Source organism: Diadema antillarum, unplaced genomic scaffold (genome assembly GCF_040938485.1).
Source record: "Diadema antillarum isolate AM-2024a unplaced genomic scaffold, OU_Dant_1.0 seq00001048_RagTag, whole genome shotgun sequence".
Taxonomy (NCBI): Eukaryota; Metazoa; Echinodermata; class Echinoidea; order Diadematoida; family Diadematidae; genus Diadema; species Diadema antillarum.
In genome coordinates this window covers 499,011-526,750 of record NW_027271878.1, presented here as the reverse complement: position 1 = coordinate 526,750, position 27,740 = coordinate 499,011, and the positions used below count along the sequence as shown (strand labels likewise).

The 27,740-nt window shown below is 41.2% G+C and overlaps 1 protein-coding gene across 1 annotated transcript; it reads right to left on the bottom strand.

Moving 5' to 3' along the window:
* Positions 1–391: 391 nt before the first annotated feature.
* LOC139743101 (uncharacterized) lies at positions 392–27,740 on the bottom strand. The gene is made up of 12 exons (XM_071653608.1): positions 27,481–27,740; positions 18,304–18,499; positions 16,647–16,863; positions 14,188–14,282; positions 7,408–7,473; positions 6,763–6,838; positions 5,775–5,890; positions 4,331–4,382; positions 3,431–3,685; positions 2,829–3,143; positions 2,067–2,292; positions 392–1,352 (listed from the first exon to the last, which is right to left on the bottom strand). Exons 1-12 carry the CDS (start codon positions 27,498–27,500, stop codon positions 836–838), a joined length of 2,151 nt encoding a protein of 716 aa, XP_071509709.1. The 5' UTR covers positions 27,501–27,740; the 3' UTR covers positions 392–835.

The following is a 27,740-nucleotide window of genomic DNA, read 5'->3' as shown; positions in this document are numbered from 1 at the left end:
AACTGAGATACATGTACTACACATTTACAATGTAAAGGCACATACTGCCCATATCTAGTGTGAGCCACACTAAATTCAACATTTCTCATGCGTGTGACATGAATTTATATAAACACATTCTGTCTCTTTAGGAGAGAAAACGCAAAAAAAGAAGAAGAAATAGAGTTAAATCGATTTTTACACGACTGTCAATTTTCCGACTAGAGATTTGCGGAATTCAGGGTGAAAATGACTTAACATTACTTCAAAGGCAAGAAAAAGGCCTACAACAAACTGCAACAATAAATTACAAAACACTATGTGCATCATCAACATCCTTTGGTTTGCAATTTAGGAACCGATATAAAACATTTTGTACAACGAAAGTGTAGTTTTAAAATCTAAAAAAAACAAACAAACAAAAAAACACGTATACGCACTTTTTTAACTACACAGTTCTCTCTAATTGTCACTCTAATTGCTTTTGCAAGCAATTTTATGTTTATGTTTTTATTTACTTCCTTTGAAAACTTAATGAAGAGACATTGGTCATCAGACAGTAATAGTTAATTGAAAATCACGACAAAGCGATAAAAACTAATATTTTTAGAAATCATCAGGGAAAGATTGCTTTTGCTTTCGTAACGAGATCGATATAATTGCCACTAGAACAAAGAGATCGATATAATTGTCACATGAATAGCTGAAATAAACAAACAAGCATTATGGAAGTCTTTCCAAATTCCACAACTAATATTTCGCTTTTTATTTTCATATGAACTTTTGAACGCTTTCAAAACCACTAATACGACATGTAAGATGTTTCTTTACTTCGACAAAACTCCAACTAAAAAGTCTAGTTAACCTGCATGGCGGTAGGTTGGGGCACGATCGGGCAGGACGCGGCGTACGGGCTCATGTCGCCCCATGGCCCCAGTCCAGTCGATGTGGGAGGTACCATCGGCGACGTGCTGGTTGCGAACACGTCACTGTGCATGTCGGGCCCGGAGAACTTCAACAGACCGCTGTGGCTGCTGTGCGGCAGAGTCCGCGCCTCGTCGTTGATGGTGCGAAGCTCCTCGCAGGCGCGCAGCGGGCGCACGACGAACGTGATGAAGCAGGCGCGAAGTGGGAAGCCCTCGTGCAGCTTCTGCGCGATGCTGAAGTAAATCTCTGGCACCACCGGCGACGGGATAGTGCCCTCGTAGTATTGGCGAAGGCGCAGCCGGAAGCGCGTGAGATCGAATATCTTGGTCTCGACGTCGCGCTCCAGCTTCTCAGGACAGCTTGGGTCCTCGGACGTGCTCCAAAAGAGGACGCTGCGGCAGTGGCGTTTGACGTAGATGGCCCCATCTCGGCAAACTAAAGAAACCCTTCGAGAGAGAGAGAGCAGAAAGTTGAAGACTACTGTCATCATCACAATACATTCGATAGCCAATAAACTGTACATGGTAACTTGAACTTCTTTACCGTATTCGCAAATTTCAGAGCTTAGTGTGTTTCATACACTCACTAAATGTGATTTCGCACACGATACATCCGATTGTAGTGGGGGAAAAAATCCCCCAAAACATCATTTTGAAGAGCTCCGTTTGGATGTACGCTTGGATTGAATTTTCAATCAACCACCACAGGTGCTTGAACAGAAAACACTATAAGATAATGATTTATGAAAATCATAAAGATATCAAAATCGTGTTTAAAAAATAACGTCTACAAAACATGAAACAGTAAACCATACAAGGTCCATACAGGGTACACCTGCAGGTCCCTGTTGCATAAAGAAGATGCAATCTGGCGTATTAAAAAGTCAGAAAATCAAGCACAAGTAAGGTAACAACCAATCAGAATTGAGTATTTCAGAGACTTATGTTCTGTTTTGTTTTGTTTTTTGCGACAATGGCATTCTTCGAATTGTTTACAATCTTCGGCCTTTTAAAAAGAATTTAAAAAAGTTAAAAGGAATGGAAGAAAGAGAGTAAAGATTGTTCTCTCTAGGAGGACATGCGGATAGAGGACGAAAAGAAATAAAGACGATGAAATGAAACGAAGAAAACACTCAAAAGATAGTCTCGCAGACTGCTTACCCCCTTTCGCAGCAGTCCAGAATCCTCCCTATGTACTCCCGTTGCTTTCCCTTCACCTCCGTCTCGGGGATCTTCTTAATATCAGGCAGCTGGATCAGGTCCATGTTGCGAAGATCCTCGCTATCGTTCGGCACTTTGAAATACACCATGCAGCCCGCCTCGGCGCGGATGTGGTGAAAGCCAGCGTCGGTTGACTTGTAGTACAGACGGATGGTCATCTCGTGTTCTGAAAGATAGAGAGGAACAAAATGGATTGATAGATTGGGAGGAATTTGGAGGAAACCCACAGGAAATTGACAGCATGGTCAGCGGGAAGTGGACAGGGGAGGAAAACGGACAGGCACTTCGCGCGATAAGGTTTCCGCGCATGTGATGACGGAAAGCCCAAATCTGCAAACACACACAATAATCTAAGAGCAGCCGCTGTATTTATGTGCGTGCAGCGCGAGGAACTTACTGGTGATTCATACATCCACCATCCATCTAGGACAAGAAAAGTTTTGTAATCATGATCATCAAAAGCTCAAAACTGCCCTAATACTACGATCTTGCGCAGCTTTCGTTCATCTTGTACTTCGTTGTCACTGGTTCCATTATGTTTGATGACAATTGTATCAAAAGGGACATTCAAGCATTTGTTTCTCTCTCTCTCTTTTTTCTTCTTAAATTGTGGCCTCCGAGATGCCATTGACATTGACAAAAATTAATTTTTCGGTAAGCGATGGGTTAATAGCGAAAATGACTGGTATACTATACACTTACCATGCGGAAGGCAATGCGATTCTTCTTTGATGGACTGTCGCCTGCAGATCCCCGGCATGGCGTCCGAGGCGGTGCAGGCTACCAATCCCTCGTCCTCCCCGCTCAACACGTTGGACGCCATGGTGATCGCGTTCATTGCCGAGGGAGGCGAAGCGTGCTGCTCGTAGTCGCCACGCGAGGAGAACGGCCGGAGTGGAACACCGCCAGTAGGCGGGCTGTTGTACGGGATGGTCATACCGGCGGAAGTGACGGAGTTGGGGTCATGGTAGTTCATCTGCGCAGGGTCGTTGTTATTGTTGACGTATTGGTGCATACCTGTCGTATAAATCAGGGTCAGGTTGGTAGCTAATGTCAGTATTTCCTGTATGGTATATTATACTTTCATGAATCAGTTAAAACGATGATGATCGCCTGTACAGAACACTTAGCTACCATGGTAACACTAATGCTGACAGCTGATTGGCTGGAGCTACATCTGATAGCTTAATTACGTCTGCTTAGCCAAAAAACACACATAGTGACTGTCGTTATAACTTCTTCTTTTTTTCACAATACACAGACACACACACACACACATAAACACAAGGCACTGGTATGCTTACCCCCAGCAGAGCCGATCTTCATGTGTTGTTGCTGCTGTAGCTGCACCGCCATGTTGTCCATGTTGGTGTAATGGTGGGGTTCCTGGTGCTCGTTGGCGTTACCGTTTCCCATCTCCTCCTGAATGACCTCCGTGATCTCGGTCAAGGCATCGACCGAGCTGCTCGACGACACCGAGTGGTGGCGGGTAGAAATCGGATACGGATGGTGGCGGGGCGAGAGCACGGGTTGGTGGTGGCTCTGGTAGTAGCTGTAACCTGTAACCACAAAAGTAGAGGAGAGTGCATTTACATGAAACGATCAGTCAGTAGATAATATTGGTAGATAGGTGTGATGATTTAAAAAACAACAACCCCGCAGTCATGTATTTGTGAACATTATTTTCTATTATTACGTGATACATGTATAGTGAAGTACTGCTGTTATGTTTGTAGAAGCTAAATGCGTGTATCACAGTAAGATCACCAGTCATCTTTAGAAGATGTGGACTAACGCTTTATAGACCCTGAATGACTTTTCAATCTCCAATGAGTATATCGCTCCCAAATGGTTGCTGCTATGTGCTGTCACGTTACAGGTACAATATCATATCGGTAATTTATTTCATGGATGGTCTATTCTCATTATTATTGATGAGATTAGTAATGTTATCAATGTCTCTTTCTTAATTACTTTTGTCAATAATTTGTTCACAAGTATAGACCTATCATTACTGCTATATACATGTAGTATAATTGCCCATTGTATACTTACATAATAAACACGCGTACTTACATACACATGATGTATACATACATACATACATACATATACACTTACACGCATACATGCATACATACATACATACATATATACATACACACATTTCTAACCAAGTGGACGAAACAGAAATTGGCACTAACCTGTATTAGACGCCGAAAAGCCTGAGTAATGACTCATTCCTATGTCGCATATCTGTAATAAAACATAGTACAATGCAAGTGTTTAACGGTTGCTGCCTTATTGGCACCCACATATGGCTTACAATAGAAACTTCGCTTCCATTAGACACCAGAAATTGGCTGCATGTACCGCAAAATAAGATTTAAAAGAAACCGTGTTGTCGCGAACGCACAATTTAACCTACACACACCCGACTACACCAGAAGAGAGAACTATATGTCATAACGTGAAGAGCACGGTAACGGCCCTGCACGTCGCTGTCTCGTTTTCCATGAGTAATTTTAGCAAACCTTAAATGTCCGTAAGATTATACCCATGAGAACGAGGCGTGTTTCTTGCACCACTCGAAGCTGCATGGCTCTGACAAAATTCCTCAAATCACTTCATTCTTTTTTGTTGTTGTTGTTTCGTAGATGTTCTTCGCTGTCATGTGACCTCTAACCTTATCTCTTCCACTCCTGATCCATGACATTTTTTTAGACTTGCCATCAATCTCCCTGTGTCTTTGCCTTGACAACATAATGATAATTCTACCTCCTCTATCAGCTCTTAGTCTATCCTACCTGTCATACCTTTCTCCGGCATTCGTAAATCTTGTTTGTCATAATAGTATTGTCATGCTCCTTTATTCATTTTAATGTCTCTTTTTAACATCATCTGTGTATCCTCCATTTATTATCCGGACTCGTAATAAGTACCATATCATTTCTTCTTTGTCTGATTCGTTCTTAAATCGACCACTCCTCCTGCTCTCAGCTGATCACTTGATTACGATTTCACAATAAGAGGGCCACCCTGAATTTCTGGTATCAGCTGAGTGATAAACATTGATGTTGCACGTTAGGCTCGTAAACTTGATATACTGGCGGGATGATACATGTATTCAATTGAGATCTATATAGCCTTCGGAAAGCATGCTCAAATCAGACTGAAAGCTTGTTGTAAAGTGGGGGCTTTCTAGAGCGAGACCTGTTTTGCTACTGGTCTTTCGTGATGTGAAATGATGTCGTGGAATGACCGCAGCAAAGCACGAAAGCACATATATATATATATATATATATATATATATATATATATATATATATATATAAGGCAAATTACGACGGAAACACAAAACAGACAAGAAATGAATTTCTTTCTCTTTGAAGAGATGCAGGGAGAAAAGAGCCGAGAATGGGGAGAAAGGATAAATACCGCATTATCTCAATGGACACACACACACACACGACAAACACACACACACACACACTTATAGCAATATATATATAACACCACCCCCTCTCCCCATCTCTCTCACTGTCTCGCTCTCTTAGCTTATACTCTCTCAGATCTCTCTGCCAATTTTGTGTCACGTAAATCCGACACTGCTCACGATACGTGTGTAGTGGCGTTGTGTACAATTACATAAGGGTCACTTGAGATAAGAGACGGAAACGAGTATAACTTACCGGATTTGGGATACTGGTAGTCATAGAGGGGATAATGCGGTGGGTAGTTTGGATGAGGAGCATCCGGGCACTCTGTGAAAACATGAAGAGGAGAAGAAGAAAGCGAACACGTGAAACACCGGATACTCTTCACAGAGCGCTGCCAAATTGGCGCCCATGGCGTGCACACTTGCACATGGCGCCACAAACCATCAGCCATGAACGCCACAAGGCTATTATTTGCTTTTAAAATATGATACCATTGGAGTTTCACAGTACACTTAACCTTGCAAAGCAACTATCCGTGAATGAGCCTTAAAGCTGCATTTTAGCTTTCCATGTTGCTTCTCCTCTTACATACGTTATAACATGACCATGCCGAATTCATTTTAGATTCTCTAAATCTTTCCACATCGGGTCGAAATGACATCTTCGTATTTAATGGGAGCACCGCATTTAACTTTTTTTTTTTTTAGTACGCGGGTGGGATCCATTAGCAGCAGGGGCAAAATCTGGCTATATTATGCACAAACTTCAGTGAAAAGCTGACTGTGGTGAATTTCATATATCGATTCTAGTGTTGAAATTAAAAAGAAACCAACAGTAAATCAGGAGCTGCGGACTGGTGGATCAAGAGAATAAAACAAATTTATTCCATGTAATGACAAAAAAAAAAAAAAACCTGCATCATTAAACTTTACATTGGTCCCTTAAGTGACATGTTATAAAGCCAAAAAAAGAAAAGAAAAGAGAAAAGAAAACCACAACTGGAAATCAAATCGCAAAAACAGGTATCATGTAATACATGAGAAATCTCGCGGAATTTGATCGGAATCTGGCAGACATTTTCAAGAAAGAAAATAAAAAAAAAGAAGAAAGAAAATCTGCAAGTGAATGTGGCTGATGTTGAAACGATCACGTCCTAGCTAGCTATGCACCAAACGAGGAGAGAAAACGCTACTCACCCATGCCATTCGGGTAGGACACGGAGGAGTGGAAAGAACGCACGTTACCCCCAGCAGAGTGGCTTGATCGCATCTGCTGCAAGACAAATGGTGAAACCCCGTCACATCAATATAATTATTATCTAGTACCCATTTCACAACTCTCAAACGTAATATCGTTTTCCTTTTTTTCTTTGTATAATTTTCTCTTAATATGCACGTCCGGTGTTTCAGTTACACGAGAATAGAGTTCGACGATAAGGTACAAACCCGAAGTTGAAAATTGTCAGAATTCATTCATAATAATCACCTTGGACCTAATTAACTGAAAGCTGCTTGATGAGAGGTTGATTTAATAATGAACTCAGTTAAAATTGTGATCCGAATAATATTTCAAGTGATCCCCACAGATGTTGCCTCGTGAGTCCAATACGTGAAATAGCAGGGACTTTTTACTCCACGTGGTATTTCTATTTTCAAGCAGTATTCATCAGCCATGGCTTTCGTTCTCTATAATTTTTGATCGTATTTTTCTGATTGAGTCGATATTTCGCTGAATATAATTCATCATGCATTAAGCTGGATGTGAGTAACAATGCCACACATCATAGTGGACAAACACATGCATTCACTTCTCTTCAGCGAAGAGGATTTGTGTCCACTTACTGGTCTGCTGGTCGAGGGGGAAAACTCGTTCTGCTGCGGTGACTTGGTTGCTGTTGGCGTTGGAAGCTGCAGAAAGGAGGAAAGCCGAGACAAAGGTGGTTTAGGTTAGTTTTTAACCCACAGCATCAGTTCGACACTTCAGTCACAAGGATACAGAAATGCACGAAACACCCTGTGCCGTATCTCCTGTATCAAAAGTACCTGAACAGAGATAGCCGTCCCCACGTATTCGGTGATATCTCACAACGCACTGTGAAGGTCTGAATGGTACTCAGAAGTTTCTTGATAGCAATGATGCTGATAACGATAATATTAATACTGATGACAATGAATAAAAACTGAGAAAAACAACCCACAAAATCAGGTGGTTGAGGTATTGAGGTATTTAGTCAGTCAGATGAAACGTTGGTTCCTTTCGCTGCTAAGAGGCCGCAAACGGGACCTGAATTGTCTGATTTCTTTTTCTCAGCATAATACCATCTCTTCTTCCTCAGAATCCTTGTCATAACCAGCTTACTTTTTTTTGTTCTCATTGAATACTGCTCATCTGATGTCTCACCTTCAAAACTCATGCTCATTTTTCGTGAGCAAGGATAGATTTCTGCTCTCCAAATAGTAGCGTGCCAAATAGAGAGAAGGGGTTAGGAGCGAGAGCGGGTAGGGCAGGAGGAGGGGGGGTGGGAGGCGGGAGAGAAGGGGAGAGAGAGATGATATGGGAGAGGGAGGAGGGAGAGAGAGAGAGGTTGACTGAGCAAGAGGAAGCCACTTCCAAGTTCAATACTGACCTTGCGTGTAGCAATTCCACAGGGAAGGCGCAAAAAAGTGCAGTCCGGGTGTAGACAAACAGCGTGAAAATGGTGAGATAACAATGTCGGATCGCCCGAAGACAGAAAGCGGCAGGGTTTCAACGGAGGGTCTCCACAGACCAACCCGCCGCACGGTGCGTGCGGGGTGCGGGACGGAAGAGAGAGCGTTTCGCTCTCGAGAAATATAGGCTATGGAAGAGGCTTTCAGGTTGGAAGAGCAGCGAAAAGGAAGGGAGACACGAGTACACCTCACTTTACAGAAGCCGAATCACTCCATTGTGAAGAGAACAGCTTGTCAGAGAGCGCAGTACACATGCTTAACATTTACACAAAGTAGAGATCATTCAAATACAGACCAGACTGAAGTGACATAATTATTTTTCATCATCATTTTTTAGTTAGATGTAGATGTTTTGATTAAATTAGCCCCAAAGATCACACAAAGCCAACAGTATAATTCATACTCTCACAGCTGCAACACTGTGGTTTGCAAAACATGAACGAATGGAAAATGGACATTTCTTGAGCTCAGTTGTTTTTTTTTCCTAACTCTCCCTTCCCTTTTTTGTGTCTTCTCAACGAAGACGACGGATGGGTAAGGAGTAGGCTAATCATTGTTCTCTCAACCCCTCGGCGTGTGCCACTTTTATTACCTTCCATGAGGTATGTGTGTGACTATTTTTGCACATTTTACTAATTGGCACAGCAAAGGTTAATGTTGTAACCATTGCCGCAGTGGTATTTTTTGCTTTCTACCATAGTTTGTGACGAGGGTGATCGATAACTGCTAGGATATGGAAGAGCCCGCGCACCAATTGCATGCACTTGGATGAACTCAAACATCGTATTAAAAACAAAGGAACAAATAGAGAAAGAGAGGGAGAGCGAGAAAGGTGAGGGGTACATGTAGGAGACTGGTTGCTGTTTTCACAGGGACGCGTCAAGCAAACTCTTGGAGCTTTCTCCTCGTACCCTGGAAAGAGAGACCAGACCGCAAGAGGGGCCTATCACCCAGTGGGACTTGAACCCCGAGGACCGATGCCCCCTTGCACCCCCATCGCCAGTGACCCCAACGTGACCCGTCGGCCGACCCTGGACGTGGTCCCTAAAGCGCCCCGCGTGAAACCAGACCCCCCTCCACATTCCTGAGCGATGTTGTCACCCCTGCTAAAAGGGTTTGCCCCACCCTCGTTTTCCCCCTTTCTCCTCTCTTTTTTTTTTTCTTCTGCTCCCCTGGTCTCCCTCTCCCTCTCCCCTCCTTTCCCAAAACTTCTGAATAATGATTAACCACATCGACCTTCTTTCTTTACTGATTTCTCTCTCCCTCTCTCTTTTTATTCATCATCCCTCATTTCCGAGTAAAAAGACAACAAAACAACTGTAATCTAACTGTGTAATTGTCTTGCTTAATTACTATTGATCCCTTTTTTCTTTCTGTTGAGAGCCATTTTGTTTTTTCTCTTTTCGAGCATCAATTTGCTTCCCCTTCATTGTATCATCTTCCCGCTCTGAGTCAATCACTATCTCGTCAAAATGTATAAGTACCGTATACACTAAGGAACAATAAAAATAAATAAATGAAAGTGCACATTGTTTGATGACGTTTCAACACTCACAGTCATGCAAAAGGTGAATGACACGATGCAATTGCCGCTTTCAATATCACCACTCGCCAGAGCGGGATTCCTTTTACCAGTTATGTGTTTGATTTTTTTTTTCGCTGTTTCATAATGCTCACTTTCATTCCGATGTGCCCAAATGAGCGCCCAACGGAATTGCTGAACCGTGGATATGGTGGGTAGTATTGGTGCAGTAAGGGGATTGCTACCTTCATCGTACATAAGCAGTTCCTGGAACTAGGCCAGGAACTTTGGTCCAGGGAATAAAACGGCCAAGACGTCGTCACTTATTAGTGATTTTATTGCATCCCCCATCCGGGAGTGATGGTATTTTACCGACGTGTGGCAACAAGGCGATGTTATTTCAGCTCAATTTCCTCGTCAGACTCATTTCTAAAATTATTTTAACAGTAAAATCAACAAAAAACAGAAGACAATGTGACACGCGCGAGGCATGCTCTTCATGAACACGAGAACTCAATTTACGTAGCGTCCCAAACTTTCCCTCAATGTTCACGAGCCGAAGTCTTTTGCCGTCCTTTATCTATTTTCGCGAATTAAAATTCCCTGTCTTCTAGTCCTAGTTGATATACCTGCTTATCATTTCTTTTTGAAGTTTTATAGCCGTAGTGGTTCCTTCTTGGCCACTTTTTTGTCAACCCCCTAGAATTTCCTTTCTCCTCGAAGTTTTTTTCTTATCCCGTCGTCATTTCTGTTATGTTTCTCGTATGGTACGCTTGTCAGAAGGAGAAAGGGTTCGAGAAAAGCCCGTGTCTGGTTTGTATCAAGCTCCGTGCCCTGTCTCGGCCGCTGTGCGATGTTGACAGTACGCTGGGCTTGTTCGTGTCCCCGCTCGCATACCGTGTGAGGTGACAACTTCGGGGCTTATGGGTGACTCATCGCATAGGTATACCCAGCTAGGGTTTCCCCAGATTTATTGCGACCCGACCGTGAGACGATTTGCTCAGGCAGAGATGCGTTCACACCCCGCACGGTCAGTCGGGTCCACGCCGAGTGCGCTAGTAAAAAGTTAGGTCCATGATTTAACCAATGAGGTGTACTAAGCTCGCCTACACACTGCACCTCCTAAACCAAGGAGCTAAGTACCTCCTTGATTTAACTAGTACTTTTCTATTTCGAAGAATACGTACGAAGCAACATCATCTTTAAACGATGAACGGAAAAATCAGTCTAGTAGACCTACCTTCACTCCAGTGTCTGTGAACGGGAATGATTTCTATCAATTAGTAATGGCATACGAGAGCAACTTATCTTTCTATAAAAGCTGCGACAAAGTCATCGAAAAGAGATGCACTGAAGTAGCAAGCGAAGCAGAAGTTTTACGCTTCGGTGATTTGGAGTGGGCAAACCCAAACTGCGCATTTTAACGTTTCTTGGTTCTTTGTCTTCAATATTCATACAATAACAATATCACTTTGCCTTTGTGACGGTCACATCAGCGCGCATTCGAAAAGTGTGAACATGGAAAATCTACGACTTCTAATGGCCCTTGAACAAATACCATCAGTCTTCGTGCCGCGCGTGTTATATACAAAGAGTGTGCAACCTAAATCCTTGACTTTTTTAACGCTTTTTGGCTTCTTCCCAAACCTGTTTCTTGCCCCCCCCCCCCCGCAAAAAAAGAGAGAAATGTTCGAGGATGGCATTTTACGACCACAATATAGAGATATAGTTTCAAAGTAAACAAAGAGGAAAGGAGCAACAAGTATCCAGTTGTTGGTACGATGTTTAAGGATATTCATCAAAGACAGAAAGAGCAAAACAAAGACAAAAAAAAACGTCGTATCCTAGGACAACCACGCAAATTCTGCAGGGTCGTACACATCCACACAAAAATGCCCAGATTTTATTTTTAGATAGAAAGATAAACCCAAATTTTCTCGAGCCAAATCATAATATTGCGCCAACTCATAGGAAACACGTGTTTGCCTGAACGGGACTCTGATATGCCATAGAGCGAATGATGACTCTATACGTAAATATCGTTCCTCTAAACATAACAATGGTAATTTGATCTGAAGTGATGGTTCGACACACTCGTATAACAACATCTCAAGTTAACGGAAGGGGGAAAAGAAAAACAGAAAAAAACCCTAGGCAACGGACGGATTCAGAGAAATAAGATTAATAATGGGATGACGTTAGTGAAAAGGTGCACAGAATGTTCGTGCGTCACGGAGTTCTATTTCTTATTAGCCTCTTGTTATCTATCTAAATATTCCATCTCGTCTCATTGCGGGCATGAAGAATAATGGATGGTATGGTAAGTCACTTCATTTTATTTAAGTCCTCGTAGACATTGCCGAGTGACCCCCAAGTGGTGATTAATTTCTCATGAATATGTCACACAATATATAGCCATGATTTTTGTCTGTGAGGATAGCTCGTTTCATAAGATATCCTCTCATTTACACGCTAACAGAGTTTGGCGACACGGGTCAAGGCAGAATCAAAGTTTTTCCGGGGTTATACCTGGACGGCCGGTGATTTCCCGCCAAAGCAGTGATTCTGAAAGAACGCATATTATGACGTAGTTCAGCATGAACATAATCATCCACAAGGTGAAAAGCAATTGAAATAAGTCATGTCTTCTCATTTGTTGTTGTTGTTGTTGTTTTTTGAAAGTCCTACGGAGTTGAATTGTACAACTCATTATTCGAAAAGAAGTCGTCACGCGGAAAAGTCAACCACACAAACTCCTGGAAGACACTTTTTTTTTAAATTCAGGAGAAAAAGCCAAACCTGGAACCGTGATTCTGGAAAATCGAGCTACCGTTCATATTTGATATCATACCATACAGTATACTGCAGTGTCGCTTCTGGACCATCCTATAATATTTGTACGAGAGACGCTTGACGTTTGTATTCTGATTAAACTCGGCATATAATAGATTAACTTTGGATATCGGGGAAAAGTTTTATTCTTACTCCAAATGTCTTTTCTATTTTAGAAGTCAACTGCCAGATTTTATTGGAAACCGTTCTGTAAAAATCATATCATCAAAATAGCTATCAACTATTAATAGTGACTGAAATATTTTACATGTGGGCAGGCCTGTGTAGGTATGTAAGAAGCCATAATTATCCGTGCCGTTTATAGACCAACAACCCAACGAATCAATCTCGATTTTGATGAAATGGCAATCAATCGGGTCATACCGTATTATCGCCTGCATACTATACAGGCAGAGAATCAATGAACAGTTTGACAATTGCCATAAGAAGAGACTGTCCAATTTTTTTGCTGGGGTTCACAAGGTCTGCCGGTACACTTTAGGAAGTTCATGGAAGCTTACACCCGATAGCGACTTCAGAAAATTGTGCAGTAGTGATGGGTATTTGCGTTCTACACAGGGCGGAATCGATAAAAGCTGTGTTGTTTCAGGAAAGTTGAGCGAAATTGCTAACAGATTGATAGAAGAGTTGCTTCGTAGTCCCGTTTCGTGATGAACTTATAACAACGGGCTGTAATTGGCTGTCGAGCATGCAGTAACTGTGGTAACGGCAACTAGCACAGCCAATCAACTTTAAGCATTTCAGTCGTTTCTATGGTAACAACATTTGCGAATCCCCTGGATGAGAAAGAGGGGGAGAGGGGGGGGGGGGGGGGCAGAGAGGAGAGAGAAGAGGGGATCTGAAGTTTTTGGGAGGTGTTGTTTTATACCAATGGCTCCCACATGAGAGATGGACATTCCAAAATGATCGCATCAGCACGATCTCATCTCTCATGGGAGCCACTGATATGACAGAGACATTGCAAGCATCCACAAACAATCCTAATCCTTCTATGTGATGTGAAGCAATCACTGTTTTTCCCAAGAATACCATCACTCATACTCCTCTCCCCCTCCCCCTCGATCTCACTGTTCTCTCTTTCCAAAGCATTTCTTTTGCTGTATGTCTTCTTTTTTTTTCGTTTTCTTTCCCTAACAGACTCAAATGTCGGAGTTGCTTGACGTATTATTTCAAAATCGTGGGATTGCACTCAATCTTTAGCATTCATTTATTTCTGCTCGACTCACAACGAACACATTCCACATAAAACTGATTGGGTTGGAGTAGTTAAAGGACTAATGTCGCACGGGGGTGCCAAAGTAAGAGATATTACGCGATACCATCATTTCTGCGATGAAATAATGTGAGGGGATTACATCTCCATTGGTTTGGGGAAAACAAGACGTCTGTCGACATATCGTCCCGTGCTTAAACTTTCTAACTCGCACATTTTTGTGGAGAACGCAAGCACATAGTAAAAACTCGAGTGGGAACACGTTGCTAAGCACACGGACGCATTTACAGGAAAGTACTGTCTTTTTTGCACCCCTCCTTCCAACCAGGGAAGTGAGAGGCGTCTCACCTCCCTGTTTCCATAGAGGAGCCCTCAAGATCTGGTAGAGCTCCCCAGTTTTGTCTCCTGGCTGTCTAAAGTCTACTTGAAGACACATCATACAAACGGCATTTAAGGGAAGGTATCAGCGATACGAATCGGCTAATCACTAAAAAATATACTGGGGGAGAGAGGCAATGAGGAATACGATAAAGCAGTGAGAGGCGTGAACGAAGTAACAAAATGACCGGCAGGGAAGTCTGGAAATGACCAGAAGAATCCAGCAGGCCTATCTATAGACGAGACGCGTTTTGTTGGCATCTCACTGATACAGAAAAGTAAGCAGCAGATGGATTCACGTGCATTGTACATGAAATTTGTGTCTGTATTGAATGACACAGTGACTCTATTAAACCTGCTATACTGGCTAGCGATTTAATCTTGTTTTTAATAAGCTGAGGGTTTAAAGAAATGAACTCCTTGGTCATCAAGGAAGACAGACCGAACGCTCTGAAATTACCACGAACAAGCTCTGTAAAGTGTGTCTCTTTTATGAAGTGACCATGTTTGTCTTTTCTATAAAACAGATCGACAAGTTATCAGTCACTTTTGCCTACTATTAATTTCCACAAAACAGCTCCATAGAGTGACTAAAAAGCAAAAACAAAACACATTCACTGACCAGTATTGGTTGCGGGGGGGGGGGGGGGGGACAAACAGATAGTGAAATAATTTGTGACGGTCGTTTAAATGAAATGCCGGAAAAGATCAACGGGTTGAAATCCCTGTGTTTGCTTTTGTTTTTCATTCAACGTACGCACAAATACACAATAATTGGATTTGGTAAGGGACAATTACTACTGATTGATTTGTAATTGTCATCAGGGAGGAGGAAAAAGAAAATAGAATAAAAAAAAGGAGAGACATCAAAATATGCGAATACAATGCTAGCTACCCCGAGATATTCTGTAATTGGGGAAGCAATATCTTTTTCTGTTTTTGCTTTGGTATGTCTTGCTTTGGGCAGTTTACGCCAATTGGCAATTGTTTCAAAATTGATTTCATATTCCCAAGCAAATTTGCAGCGAGCAGGTGCGGGAAGGAGACGCGCGGGGCCCCCGCCCTGGGAGGAGACCTGGCCGCCCAAACGTGCATGTTGGTCGTCATCAACGAGGTGATTTATATTTATTGCTTCAAGTCCAATTCTATTTTTTTTAATGGCGAAAAAGTCCTTTTTCTCTAGCCATATACAGCCGTACTGCCTCTCGCTTGGGGATTAGAATTAGGTCCAGGGTCGAAGCAATGTTGATTCAGACGTTAAACTCTTTTGTGTTGTTTCTTGTCATCTGTTATTGAAGATCATTACCGTTCTCACTCCCTCGCGAGCCCCCATAAGTCACGTCCAATTTGTTTAATGAGCCAGTGGAATTGTCTGCATTCCCTTGCGCTCCTCATCAGAAGATTCATTCTTTAACTCTGCGCTGCGGACGAATTTTTTTTTTTTTACCGCCGCTAATTGCGTCTTCTCTGTTATCCATCAAAATGTTCGCTGATTCGCTGATTGCTCTTTACTGCTCTGAAGGTAATATCCTGGGTCAAACACCACACTATCTTGTTGTTATTCACTGCCAAACGCAACAAAATTGAGTCAGAACAAGCAAGAAAATTTTCCACACATTTGAAAATTGTGCATGCGTGGTTGACAATTTGACATTAAAAATGTGGATACCTTAAACCTCGTCGAATGAATTTGGGATATGATCGGTTTTGACATGTTATTTATCACAGCTGAAAGTATAGTTTGAACAGTGCGAAAATCTCACAGAGTGAGAAATATACGCATGCATTATGTTTCATGAAGAGTGAGTTCAATCCACGCGTCTTGTCTGCCTGCCTATTGATGACGAGCCAAAAGATCTGTGATTTGTTATCTTTTCTTGGGAAAAAGTGTGACATTCAGTGTGTTTGAATAGTTACTGCTGCTGTTAATAATTTATACAAGGCAAATTTGGTAAAAACAGCTAGAAAAATTCTCGCACAAAGGCGATTTGGGATCGCAGATGTATTTTTCAACTAATTTTTCAACAGAGCCTAAAAAAAAAATCCAATCCCCCGCTAACTTCTTCAGAAGACATATCTCCCTTTTGAAAGTTTCAAATGCCAATTTGCGACGTCCTGCTCCCCTAAGTGTCAAAGGATAGCTACGTAGAATCATTCGATCAAGTATGTCTATGTTTTCCTTACAATCGTCATTCTACCGTCTGCAAGACGAAATGAAAACACTCAATGTACTTTCTCACGGCTAGAGACATTTTACCAGACACTTTTTCCCTCTTCTTGACCAATAAACAATGGTAAATGTTTGTTTGTGCATTGGATTGTTTGTTTGTGCATTTGCATCTGTTTTGTTTGTGTAGGGGACACGCGTATTTGCACAATCATCAAGTGTGTTGGCTATAGCTCAACTTCTCGATTCGATGGGATGTGAATATATGAATGGCTCACCTTTCTTCGGTAGGAGCTTGTAGACGCGGTATGGTTCGGGTATATCGAGTTGAGTTTTCTCGTGAATTTCCTCGATGTCCGGCAGCTTGTTGAGTGCCGTGCGCAGCCGCGTCTTCCAAACGGCTGGCTCGGGCTCGTGGATACCTTCCTTGTACTTGCCCGTGTTCGCTGACCACAGCTGAAAGGTGCAGATGTGTGATAAAAGCAAAAATCATAGAACATCATAATTATCACATCGCAAATTTTGAATACATATAATGAAATGTTACGATAAATATCTGAGGAAGATGCAGGATGGCAGAATCAACATGAATTCTCACTGTTTTCACTTCGGAAATGTTCAAGGGAGAAGAATGAGTAGCAAATATCAAATAATAACCAAAGGAGAGTGACACGGAGGTGGAGGGTTTTCAGTAAAAAATATTGCTATGTCTTGTTCGATGTTTGTTTATTTGTTGCTGTTGTTGTTTTTTCGTCTGTTTGTCTCTACCACAAATGCATACATACAATGCTTCCTAGTTTGCTGCTATCCCTAGGATTTAACCGAGACATTGTAAACAACCATTAGGCCTATATCGCAAGCTGGCTGCCGAAATCACTGATGTGGACACAAGATGACTACAAACTCCAATTAGTGGTAAGTCAACTGACTAACGAACTTCTAGGGTTTTTTCCCTTTGGAAATTTTGGCTTTAGCTGAATATGTGAACACGTTTTAACTCCGAATATTACTGCACTGGTCAAAAACAAGGAAACAAAAAAAAAAACTTCAATAACGGGGAAAGGATGAGAAACAAAAACAACAAAACCACTAAAAACCTTACTGTTTGACGAATAACAATGCATTCAAATAATTTTGGCAAGGCGATATAGCTGACCAGGCGATGTAGCAAGATTGAACAAACTATGAGCAGAAAACTTTCGGGCAGGTATCTCGTTCGTGATCGGAAATGTTGTCGTGAGGTTTTCCCAGTCATGTCACGTGATAACCAGACTTCCCATCATCCTCCTCTTATCCCTTCTCCTTAAGTATCCTATCTCTCTCTCTATCTCTTTCACTCTTACCTGTTGGACACTTATTTCGCGGATACAATCATTCGAGACAAAGGAAAACAATGATTCAAAAACATAATATCCTGAAATTTTCACTCGCATTGACGACATCAGTTCTAAATATACCTCGGTATATTTGTTTTATCAATGAATGCTGTTCGATCTTCTTACACTCACTCACACAGAATGCATTTCCTTGTAGTTTTTGGTGTTTGGATTTCTCGAAATTGTTGTGACAGATGACATGTAGTATTTGTTTTTGTTTTTTATTTCAATAGGCGCACTGGACCGGCCAATATCATCACTAGAAAATTTTTGCGAACAGGACTTGCTCTGGGAAAACACAGAGTAGAATAATTTTTTAATATTAAAGTTTTTTTTCCGGGGGGGGGGGGGGCGGTGGGTTGGGGGCTGGATATTGCAGTCTACTGAGAATGAATCTGAATTATTGCTATACGTAATAACCAAATAAACTTTGTTCGTTTCGTTTTCTTTGCTCAGTGTCTGCATATCTTTGACAAAATTAGTGAGCGTTTGTATAGAAATGCCCGGTAATTCGTCTTACCATGAAGATTTTAGAGTCTTCCTGGGGGTCGTAGTCCTGTTTTCCCGCGTGTTTCCATGGTATCTTGAAGAGGGTGTGCTCCTTGTCTAACCACTCCAGCCCCTTCACCGTCCCGCTGTTGATGAGGGAAATGAGAAAAGGGCGGAGGCGCTGCCTACCATTGTGCATCGTGCTGGCGGGTGCCGCATCCATATCCCTGAGATTGCAGAGCAAACAGGAGGAGGGAGAAAGAGAATTATATCAACGTCAGATATTTTAAAAAGTATAGTTTTATGTTCAATCTGGGAAGAAGGGGGAGAGAGGACGATATGACAGAAAGAGACAGGGATGGAGAGATAGACAGAAAGTCGAGGTAGGGTGGAGGAACAGAGAATTTTAAAAGGACAAGCAGGTAGAATACAAAGGAGCTTTAACGAGATAAACATATAAGGTCAGGATACATATAAAGATAGACATTTGATAATCTAACAAAGAAAACTCGTTTCGAGTTGTGCTACTCAATAAAACGTAGGGCATAATCATGCTGCATGCATGTTATACACATGAACGTTGATGATCACATAATGATAATCATGTTTTCATCAAAATTATTATGGAAGGGTATGCAGTGTTGGTGTGTCCCTCGTTCGGATCGACGAAAACTGTGCTACTATTAATTCATATCGACTGTAAGAAGAACCATCAGACGATCAACAACAACAACAACAAGAACAAATCACATACAAATAAACATCGGCAAATATCACGCAATTGTCATTCGCTGTCAGCAACTTCATTTCATAACAATAACACAGTCGAAAATGCATCCAAAGGAACAACTTTTAGATTGATGGTCTGGAACTAAAGGTGGTAAATGGATAGAAGACTGCGAAAAAAGAAGAAGAAGAAAGCGCAAATGCAATATCAAGAGAGTCAGTAGAGAGGTAGGTTCGACTCAAATGTGTTTACAAGTAAATAAGAAAGAAATGATACTGGTAAAAAAAAGCTGAAAGTATGAAACAAAATCAATATCATAAGTTATCGTTAAAGCTATAAATCAGTGGATTAGACAATAAAGAATCGTCCAAAAGGTTGCACATAAATACATACATCAAATTTCGCCCAGATGGAAGCTCAGGACTCAGGAGATAAACCAGCATGATGACGAGCGATGTTTTTTAATTCACTAGATGAATAAACGTCATGTGCTAAGAAAATTTGGGGCTGATATCCTTCTAGTACTTTTGTTTTTCAAAATTAGTAATGAATGATATGCAGTCTGCATGTTTTCATGCATTATTTTCCACGATTTAGCAGCTAGCTCGTCACATTCGCTTGCCTGATGTTCTCTCGATGACGTTCAAGTCATGGTTACATTATTTAGGTCGAGTCGCAGGCCGTATAATGTTTTTAGGTCAAGGAGTGATTCTGACGCAAGGCGACCCCGAGTTAACCCGTTTTTCAAATATTTCGGAGCGGAAATGAAACTCGCCTCTTTCCGTGTTAGTTCAACGTAGACGCCCTTATACTTCATTTATTTTGCCTTTTTTTTCTCTCCATGAATGGGCTATCATCTCCAACACGTTATACCATTGTTATCATCTGAATGAGGGAAAGACTGTCAATTTGCCTTATCGCAGCCCCGGGCTGCACTCAAAACGTTTCGTAGCACAGACCCTATCATCCGTTTAAAAATAGTTCGCTAGTCAACGGATAAACATAGAATGTTGTTATTGTGCGATTACTATTTTTTTTCTTCACTTAACCCATATGAATAGAATAAGTAATCCAATTTAATTTCTCACTCTAAAAGTCAATGGGCATCTGTTAGTGTAACCTAGGAATATGACGGCACAGCATTGTCTCAGAAGAGTAATTGACCTAACAGACAACTGTAAGTAGAATGTAGCATGGAACGATGAAATGAAACGGAGCTGTTATTACAGCAACAATTATCAGTGGATTCGATGTTATTGTCAATGCTCTGTCACTTCCTCCCGTCTGGCCGGGTCGATCGCTGATCTAGGATCGCCCCTTGAGTTTCCCGGAGCAAACTGAGCGCGAATATGGACGAAAGCACGAACCGTTCTTTCTCAAGTAAAATTTGGTTTGATTTCTTCTTTGTTTTTTCAGTACTCAAAACAGTGAATCGTTTTTTTAATGTTTTGAAGGGATGCTTTGTTGACGGATGGATGATTTCATATCTAGGCCCGACCGTAATTGCTTTCGTTGTTTCGCTTTTAAAGGTTTTTGTCACTACACCCCACACCAGATAATTCCCCATCTTTAAAAAGGCGGGGATGGGTCACTTGTCTGCACCCCTGTAACCAACACACTCCTAATCAAACCTTAAAGGGGAAGGCTAGTAACTGATCAGTGGGAATCAGTGGAAATGCTGGGAGATGATTGTTCCAATCCTTATGGGATTCATTCAAGAGTTCATTGTATATCTATTGTTGTGTGAAAATGATTTCCTTCAGAACGGTCTCATATTCAAGTAATGTGCAGATTAATGCTCCGTCACTGACCAGGGACGTATTAAACTGCACATTACTTGAATATGAGACCATTCTGAAGCAAATCATTTTCACACAACAATAGATATACAATGAACTCTTGAATGAATCCCATAAGGATTGGAACGATCATCTCCCAGCATTTCCACTGATTCCCACTGATCAGTTACTAGCCTTCCCCTTTCCTTCCCCTTTAATACCCCGCCACTGCATGCTCAGTCTAAGAAGAAAATGCAACCCGACTCATATCATCAAACAAAGTTGTTCCTTGATAATGAGGAGGGGTGGCCGCCGTCCGATGTGAAATGGTTCCTAAGTCAATCCTGCGCCTTTGAACATTGGACAGCTGAAACTGCCTTTTGAAGGCACCTTGCTGCAGCTCTCATCGCTGCATAAAAGTTTGAAGAGTTAACCCTTTAATCCAGCGAGCTTGCATTGTCCCCCGCGTTGCGTCTGCATTTATTGTATTTCTCGTAAATGACCGTGTTCAAAAATAAAATCATAGTTATGCACATAACAAAAATGGCAAACGCCACACTAATCCTAAATAGTAAAGCCTCAACCTTCAGCTGCAAAAGACCCAAGTGGCAGCTTGCAACCGTGAATTCACATCGTCATTTTTCATTCATTTATTCATTCATTTGTTAATGACCGCACCCCAGTTCTTCGGGGGAGGGATTTCCTAGAACTTAGACATTCGCGAACTTGTGACACAGACGAAAGCGAACTCGACCCTGGACAGACACCTATCAGTCTAAGCATAAATGGTAAAGAGAGAAAAAAAAATTGTGAACGGATATCCACACGTACGTGAAGTGGTTACATTGCTGAGAAAATCCTACATTTCCTTAAATATGCTTTCAAAAATCTCTGTTTGATGGCTTGTACCAATCAACCTTTCCCACGTACACAACGACCACCAACTACTTTAGGTAGCCGAGGATGTGACTATGGCACGTGTTCAACAGGTCGTTGTCGCATGTCGCACCGGCCTTCGCGGGAGGGAAATTGGTCGTCTGTTGGTGTGGGCATCCTGCGGGATACGCGGTGGTTTCTTTGAGAGTGAATGTTCATTAAGTCATTTGAAGCATTGATAGGCTTCAATTAACAATCATGATGCCTTTTGATGGGGATTAATTTTGATGGTGATTACATAACGAATTGTCAAAAAGGCTCGAAGTCGAATTTTGAAGTCAAAGGTAAGATGCAAAAGTATTATTTAAGTGTTTTCTACTCATTCTTATTTAGATGCTAGTTCGATTTCACTGACTCTTTTTTTCATCTTTTCACGCATCCACCTCCGTCCTACGATAACTCTTACTGAGCGACAGCTCCTCTGCTTAAGGAACGAAAAAAGAACCCGATAAAGACATATCAAATCAGTATTGTTATGGTTGTGTCAAACGTTGTCAGCCATAATACTTGGTGGGCCGTTATGCCATGTTTTCTCGTCTTTTCTGTATCCTTTAACGACTAAGAGACTTTATTCATTTTGGCTGATTTCATCCTCGAGACAAATGCAATAGCAACAATATTTGTTTTTATTCGTTACCCTTTGGTTGAATCTAATGCAGATCCGTTTGGCTGCATGGTCTTACGTTAAATTCATACGGCCATTAAATTGGATCTAGCTATTGAAGATCAACAGAATAATCAAAGTTTATGAGTCAGTACCGACTGGCATACCAATTCGTTATACCAATCAGGCAATGTCAACAAAATTACACGCCTTATATCATCATATTATTGATAAATTACCTGATGATTGTGAATACACCTGTTGCGCTATCGCCCTACAAGAACTTCAGATAACACTGTTTTAACGCTATATTCCTTCTCCCTCTTCCTCTCTCTCTCTCTCCTTTTCCTTAGAAGGAAATGGATAGCATAACACCAGAAGCGGATGCCCCGACTTTTATCAATGAAATGACATCGTAGTTCCATTTCCAGGCAAGATTAAGTTCATCCGCTATGGTTAGCTCTACGCGCGTGCTATCGACAATAACGGCCTTGGTATCGTTATAATATGCATCTGTCACTTCGTATAGAGTACACTACAGTTTGCCCCATGCTGACACCTGAACAAACATAGTGTAATAATCTTCGCTGTTACTTAACGACGAACTTTGTTACACGCCGTTCGTTTCTCTTGATAATATTAAATTTCTCCTAAAATGCACTTTACACGGCTAAATTCATATGCTTTGTCCATAAAAAAAAATTCAGAAAAAAGAAGAAAACGACATTGATCAATAGTGAGACGATGATACAAAGAAAAGCAATGCTGGCTGTACTGTTGATAATGCATGCGAGGAAGACCTGGTTGGAGAAATCAGACCAGGGAGATACTGGGCGCTGATGGTTCTCGACTCATGCTTTTGGCGCCCCTCGGTTGTCACGCACGTGGACATCGGGGCGAATTGGTCTGAACATGGAGCTGTCTATAATAGCTCCTTTGGTCTGAGAGTGTGGCGAATGCACGGCGCAAAGGGAACCAGCGCAAGACCATTCAGATACGAGTTTCGGGAGCTCGTGGAGCCGGGCCTTGTACGGAGGTGACCTACAAAGTGTTTGGTGCGAGGGACCGCTTGAATTGGGTCACGGTCGCAGTTCTCTCTCCCATCTCCCTGTTTAAACAATCGAATCAGGACAAGCCACATGGACATTGTCAACTTTAGGAGCCCTCTTAACGCGAGAAGAGAGCACTTCTCATTCATTCTGCGCTCCTAAACTAATATAATCTTCAAATATGCCTTTTTCCTCCTAAAGTTTCCTTTGGTGGTGGTGGTGTTTTACATTGAAGTAAAATGAAACATCGTTTAACCCACATTCAAGAGCACTGATTATGAACCAACCCTAAAGAATTCACTGGACAATCTCTAATTGCCAATATTGAATTGAAAAAAAAAACTAATCAGGAATTACTGGTACACCTGTTTCAGGAAAATAATCTAGGACATTTTCTTCCTTCATGATATTGCATTTCCTATCTCGTATTTCTTTGGGTTTATCATGGAAGCTATCATTTGATCAACAATATCCCTATTAAACACTTTTTTATATCATACATTCATTCCATGATTTTAGATAGACTCTTTCAATTCCGAAGTTACAATTTCACCTTTGCTAATGAAGAATTCAATAATCTTGTATCAAGATGCAATGGATTTTTTTGTGAGAGACCTGAGGGGCAAAAGAAAAGGTTTTAAGAAAAAAAATATGCGTTCTTGTTCTTTGCATTTCAACAGAACGCATGTAAGTCCTTTAAATCGCTTTTAAACAATCTGATTACAGCCCACACAGCATTCAGCTATCGAGGAACGCCTACGAATTTTGATTACTAATCCATTGTTTAAGACCATGTATGGTTTGGCAAAAACATCGCATGTGACAATGCGAAGTTTCATCTTGTCCCAACAGTAGCTCAAAAGATGATTATTTACACGCAGGGGTACTATATGACTTTATATAAAGTTATTTGGTACCTTATCACGTAATTCATGATGTGAATATTTATAATGCTTTTATAGTCAGACAATTATCGCGTTATGTTTCTTGTTGGAAATGGATTTAAAAAAATGTAAATTACATGAAGTTATACGAAATGAAAGATAAGGACCTGCTTGATCTCCATACACTTAGATAATTTCTTTTTCAGCACACAATATTAATTTATACAATTGATTTTGACATTGCACTCACACCTCTCTGTTCCCTGTTTTTGGAGTACATTGTATTGAAGTTATAATAATTACAACTTATCAACTTCTGATAATCAGATAGTAGTACAACACTGTTCCATTATTTACGTCATAATGAACCATTCGAAATACACATAATCCATTGTCTCCTGGAAGGCATTATAGTTCCCCGTACTGTTGGGAATCAACCACCCCTGTGCTTACACCTCTAAGGAATGCCAGGGTGTATACCAGACCTGCTATCAATCTTGCTACTCCTCCTGACAATCTTGTAGTTTGTTTTTTTATTAAAAAAAAATATACCCCAGAATGCTTTGCCTTTCCAAAATAATGTCAAATTACTGGGACTTCATTCGGCATACTTTTCGGAGTTTACAAGGTTAACTTTAAGAATATTTCAGCTTGTTTTAGCTCTTCCAGACAAGTCTTGTGGAAAACTTTTTAGTCTTCGAAACCGATATAACTTTTGTTTCAACCAAGTTTAAAGCTCTTTGACATTAATCAACAACATCTCGCCACATTACTTTCAAACTAATTCCTAAATACTGGGTCACACATTGTATATCAACAAAATCACAATTTTGCCTTACTTTATAAAGATATGATGTTAAGGAGTTCATTCCCTTGACATCAATTGGTATCAACATAAAACTAATCCATTTTTAGGATTACAAAAAATCACTTTCCATGCAAACAGCTAATTAAGCCACACCACTTGCGTCATGACACGAACGCGCTTGTGTCCTCGATCAGGATTGTTTAACATGAAAAAAAAAATCGTCATTACGAACTGCTTAATTAAATTTTCGTTAAAAGAATTCAATAGTGTAAGGAAATTATCTGCAGCTTCAGTTAATCAGAAGGCATTAATATTATCATGGACAAGAATAATAATAATGATGACAAAAACGATAGTAACAATGAAAACAAAATGAGTTTTGGCATTTGCACTGGTATTGGAATAGTAATTATTATGTAGTTCAGTTCTAGTTCTAACTATTAACGGAAAATACCCAGTCAGAGATAGTGTCCTTCCGTGTAGTTGGCTACAGCGGGAAGTCAATACCACCACATTTCTCTGCAAATTCGACATTTGTATGTAGGAGGTACCAGACGAACCTGCAATACTAATTAGTTAAACATACAGACACAGATATAGTTTTTTGTTAATCTTTTAGCGTATGTGTGTGTGTGTGTGTGTGTGTGTACCTCACACACGACGAATTCGTGACTCGCAGTCAGCCAATAATATGAGTTTACAATGAGACCTTGTCAGCTTTTACCTTGCCCATGAGGTGAACTTTTGCAGGCGGCTGTGACTTGTAAAAACCATGCCAACTGACACAGGACAAAACACAAGGGAAGGATTATTCCTTTGCTAACTATCTCTCTTTCTGTCCCTCCTTGTCACATTACAATGATTAGACTGCTCTCGTTTGCAATCACATAATTGGATGAATAGTAGACCCCCTCTCCCCTTGCTCCCCCCTCACCCCCCCCCCCCAAAAAAAAAGGAGGACGAAAAATTATACAGTTATTGTAGACATCAGCCAAGCACACAAGAAAGGGGAAATTATTGCGGCAAAGATAAGACGGAGCGTTTGGTTTTGATGGGTGACTAATGCTGGCAGTGTCCGCCGTGAGCTGGAGCGGAGCGGACCCACACTGAGCCGACGCTCCTGGGAGGAGGAAGAGCCCGGCGCTCGTACGAGGCCATCGCACCCACGACCTCTCCACCACCAGCGCACCTCCTAGAAATCATTGAACACCTCCGCTATATCCAGAGAAGAGCGGTGGACAGTCTGCTGGGTGTATCAGCGACTGTTCTTATTAACATGAACTCTGAGTACACCTTTATAATACTTGGAAAATGTTGGGAGAGCCTCAGATTAATCGCAGATTTAAAAACTCCTACAACTAAATGTTGAGATAAGCAGTATCATTCTACTGACTGTGATGTATAAAACATTATTGAAGGAATCGAATGTAAAGAGAGTTAATTATCCACCCATTCCGAGACTACTCATCTCATTCTTTTCATTTCTTTATAACTTCTGATAATAATTCCAGGTCAAAATGGAGAAAAGGGATCTTCTTAATTCCATCTTGGCATCAGACAAGTCTATGTCCATCAGAAATTGTGCATAACCCTTGACTGGGCAGCTGATTTGCAAAGGAATACAAATGGCAGTTAAGACTTTGATCGGTGTTTTATCTGTTCTGAAAGCTAGTTTGTCGAGCTCCGGCGGCATGAGTAGTTCAAGCATATTGTATTTCACTAGAACGATGGCTTATCCGTTACGATCTATGCCATGACAATTTCTTCTTAAACATTGCGATACTGACTTTAAAATCAAATCTGCACGCAGCATGCATGGGAGCTATGACAACAGTATATCTTCAGGCTCAAAAAGAGACCGTAAACCAACAATCAAGTAAATTGTATTCAGAGAGGACCCAAAAGGTCAAAGAATCGGCAAGAAAAGCAAGCTGAGGGACAAATTCTCCCCCTCCTCCCCTCCCCCCTTCAAGAAGAAAAAAGTTCAACCAATCACACCGGCCTGACTACAAGTCAGCTCTTTACACCACAATGCCTTTTACACGTACTTTAGAACATACTAAATCATTATCATGACACACAGCCAGGAGACATAGCACGGGGGTGTTCATCTGCAGTACAAGTGTCATCGAAGTATGAAATAATGATGATGATGATGATGATGATGATGATGATGATGAACCTGTACAACTGTTAACAGCATTCAAAAATAACGAAATAAAACTAAACTTAACTTTGTTCGATGAACACCTCCATCAACTATAGGAGGAATGAAAACATGGATGGTCATCAACTTTACACCAGTGGAATGAAAGAAAAGAGTATTAATAACCCCTCTTGCAAATACACTAAGTACTGCGAATAATGGGATCCTTTCAAGTGTCTGCAATGAAGAGTAGAACGTTTGCACTTGACGACTTACATTTTTATTGGAGATGACATCTTTGACGTACGAGGAAGGAACGCCGTTCGGTGGTCTTGGGAGCAGAGAAGGCCTGGTGTAACCAAAGGTGTACTAGCCTGGAGACTGGCAACCAATTTCGAAACTTCTTTTTCTCAGTATCACTCTTATTTGAAGTTCGTTGTCCGTTGGTACGACAGGTCCACTGGATCAACTACCAACCCGAGCAAAGGGGAAGTCCAAAATTGCTGTGTACGGTTACTAGACAAGAACTTTATACT

Coding starts and splice junctions, on each gene's coding strand:
- LOC139743101 (XM_071653608.1), bottom strand. CDS start 27,500: ATGTCATCTCCAATAAAAAT. Junction 5,891..6,762: donor GTCCTACCCGAATGGCATGG/GTGAGTAGCGTT, acceptor ATGTTTTCACAG/AGTGCCCGGATGCTCCTCAT. Junction 4,383..5,774: donor TTATCTCAAGTGACCCTTAT/GTAATTGTACAC, acceptor GTTTTATTACAG/ATATGCGACATAGGAATGAG.